Here is a 2,139-nt window from a genome sequence, read left to right on the forward strand (position 1 = left end):
AGATGAAGTTTCCTCACAAATGATTGTGGGAAAATTACAGATTTTCAACAAAGGAATTTGGAAGGTAGCAACTATATATGGGAGCAATAATTATAGTGATAAAAAATCCCTTTAGGATTGTTTAGAGAAACAATGCTCGGAGGACTTGCCTACAGTGATAGGAGGAGATTTCAATTGTATTCTATGTCAAGAAGAAAAGAGAAGTGAAAAAAATTCCTTTTGTCTCAAGGAGCCAAAGATCTGAAGAACTTTATGATCAACAACGATCTACATGAGGTGAAGTCTATCGGACCTAAATTTACTTGGTGTAACAACAAATCCGGAGGAGCTCGGATTCTAGAGAAATTGGATAGATGCCTTATCAATTCCAATGCTTTGAATTCTATTCATCTTGCTATGGTGAAACATTTATCTCGTATAGCATCGGATCATTGTACCATTTTACTAGAGATTTTCAAACCTGTAGTGGTTAACAACAAAGAAATTCGTTATGAAGAAGTATGGGCAACTTACCTTGGAGCAGAGGCAATTGTGAAGAAATCTTGGAGCAAATATGTTGGGATGGATCCGGCATCTTCTCTTAATGTTAAATTTAAAAGAACTTTGAGATCACTTTTCTTCTGGAGCAAAGCCAAGTTCAAAAACCTTATATTTCTTTGGGACAAGTTGAAGGAAGAGATACAGGAAGTTCAACTGGAAGAGGGTGAAGTTGGGATTTCTTTTGAGAAGCTTCAGATTTTGAGATTCAAAATCAATGAGCTTAATATCACTCTTGCACGACTTAATACATGGTGGAAGCAAAGAGCTAAAGCAAGGTGAATAGAGGAAGGTGATTGCAATTCTGGGTTTTTTCACGCATTTGCTAATGCCAGGAAAAATACCAACTGGATTAGTCACATTAAGACTAATAACTGTAGTTTAACGGAGGATGGATATGAAATCCAGAAAGTGTTTTTTGAGTTTTTCAAACTTAAATGGAAACATAGGCATTGTATGTTGGAGGGCTGGCCTAAAACTTCAGTTATCATCAATGAGAAGGATCAATATGTGTTGGAAGCAGAGTTCACTAAGGAGGAGCTTCAAAGTATAATTGAAAAATCTGGAAGCAATATTGCTCCTGGGTTGGACGGAATAACATTTTCATTCTTGAAGAATTTCTGGAAACTGATAGCTGATGATGTTTGGATAGCAGTAAGCCAATTCATGTCTTCTGGAGAATTGCACATGTCATGGAAAGAAACTCTTATAGTCTTGATTCCGAAGACTCAAAATCCTCAAGAGGTAACCAATTATCAGCCTATTAGCTTTTGCTTGACCATTTATAAAGTTATTGCAAAAAAGCTCTTGAGTAGATTAGAGATGGTGATTCACAAATTAATCTCGGCGGACCAAGCTGCTTTCATCAAAGGGCGTTCTTTGTCTGATCATGTTCTTTTGGCACAAGAAGTTTTCAATAAATTCTGTTATTCTAAAGCTAGGAAAGGACTTTTGGCAATCAAACTTGACATGGAACAAGCATATGATAGTATGGGTTGGGAAGCTTTGAGGCAAGTGCTCTCTCACTTTAACTTTCCTAGTAAGTTTAAGGAGCTTATTTTACAGTGCATCTTAGATCCCAAATATTGTTTCTTGATCAATGGAAGGAAGACTAATTTGATTGAAGGAAATGTGGATTTAGACAAGGCTACCCTTTATGCCCTTATTTGTTTATTCTATGCTCTCAAGTCCTATCTGATGCACTATATGGTAGGAAAGGGGATGTAAGGATCTCTATTTCTCCCAAGGATCCTAGAGTGTCCCATTTTCTTTATGCGGATGATATTTTGATCTTCTCGGAAGGAAAGATTAAAGTTATTAAGGAATGGAATTCTATCATTAATAAGTATTGTTTATGGTCGGGCCAGAAAGTTAACAAGGGTAAATCTATGATTCTTTTTGGAAAGTATACTAATCATAGAATTAAAAAAAGAATCTCCAATCTTCTTAATTTTAAGGTGGTTAAGGAGTTGAATTACCTTGGTGTGAAGATGACCTTGAGAGTGGTATCTTCAGATTTCTCTAAACTTATGGAAGTTGCAGCTAATAGATTAAACATTTGGGGAAAAAAGTTCATCTCTTATGAAGGAAAGATGATTCTCA

At 36.0% G+C, this 2,139-nt stretch overlaps 1 protein-coding gene across 1 annotated transcript; it reads left to right on the forward strand.

Moving 5' to 3' along the window:
• The first annotated feature begins 396 nt into the window (after positions 1-396).
• LOC110101988 lies at positions 397-1,764 on the forward strand. Its single transcript, XM_020830107.1, has 2 exons — positions 397-815; positions 873-1,764. Exons 1-2 carry the CDS (start codon positions 397-399, stop codon positions 1,762-1,764), a joined length of 1,311 nt encoding a protein of 436 aa, XP_020685766.1.
• The last annotated feature ends 375 nt before the right edge of the window (positions 1,765-2,139 follow it).

This window comes from Dendrobium catenatum, unplaced genomic scaffold (genome assembly GCF_001605985.2).
Source record: "Dendrobium catenatum unplaced genomic scaffold, ASM160598v2 fragScaff_scaffold_1024, whole genome shotgun sequence".
NCBI classification, from domain to species: domain Eukaryota; kingdom Viridiplantae; phylum Streptophyta; class Magnoliopsida; order Asparagales; family Orchidaceae; genus Dendrobium; species Dendrobium catenatum.

Coding starts and splice junctions, on each gene's coding strand:
- LOC110101988 (XM_020830107.1), top strand. CDS start 397: ATGGTGAAACATTTATCTCGTATAGCATCGGATCATTGTACCATTTTA. Junction 816..872: donor AAGCAAAGAGCTAAAGCAAG/GTGAATAGAGGA, acceptor TGCTAATGCCAG/GAAAAATACCAACTGGATTA.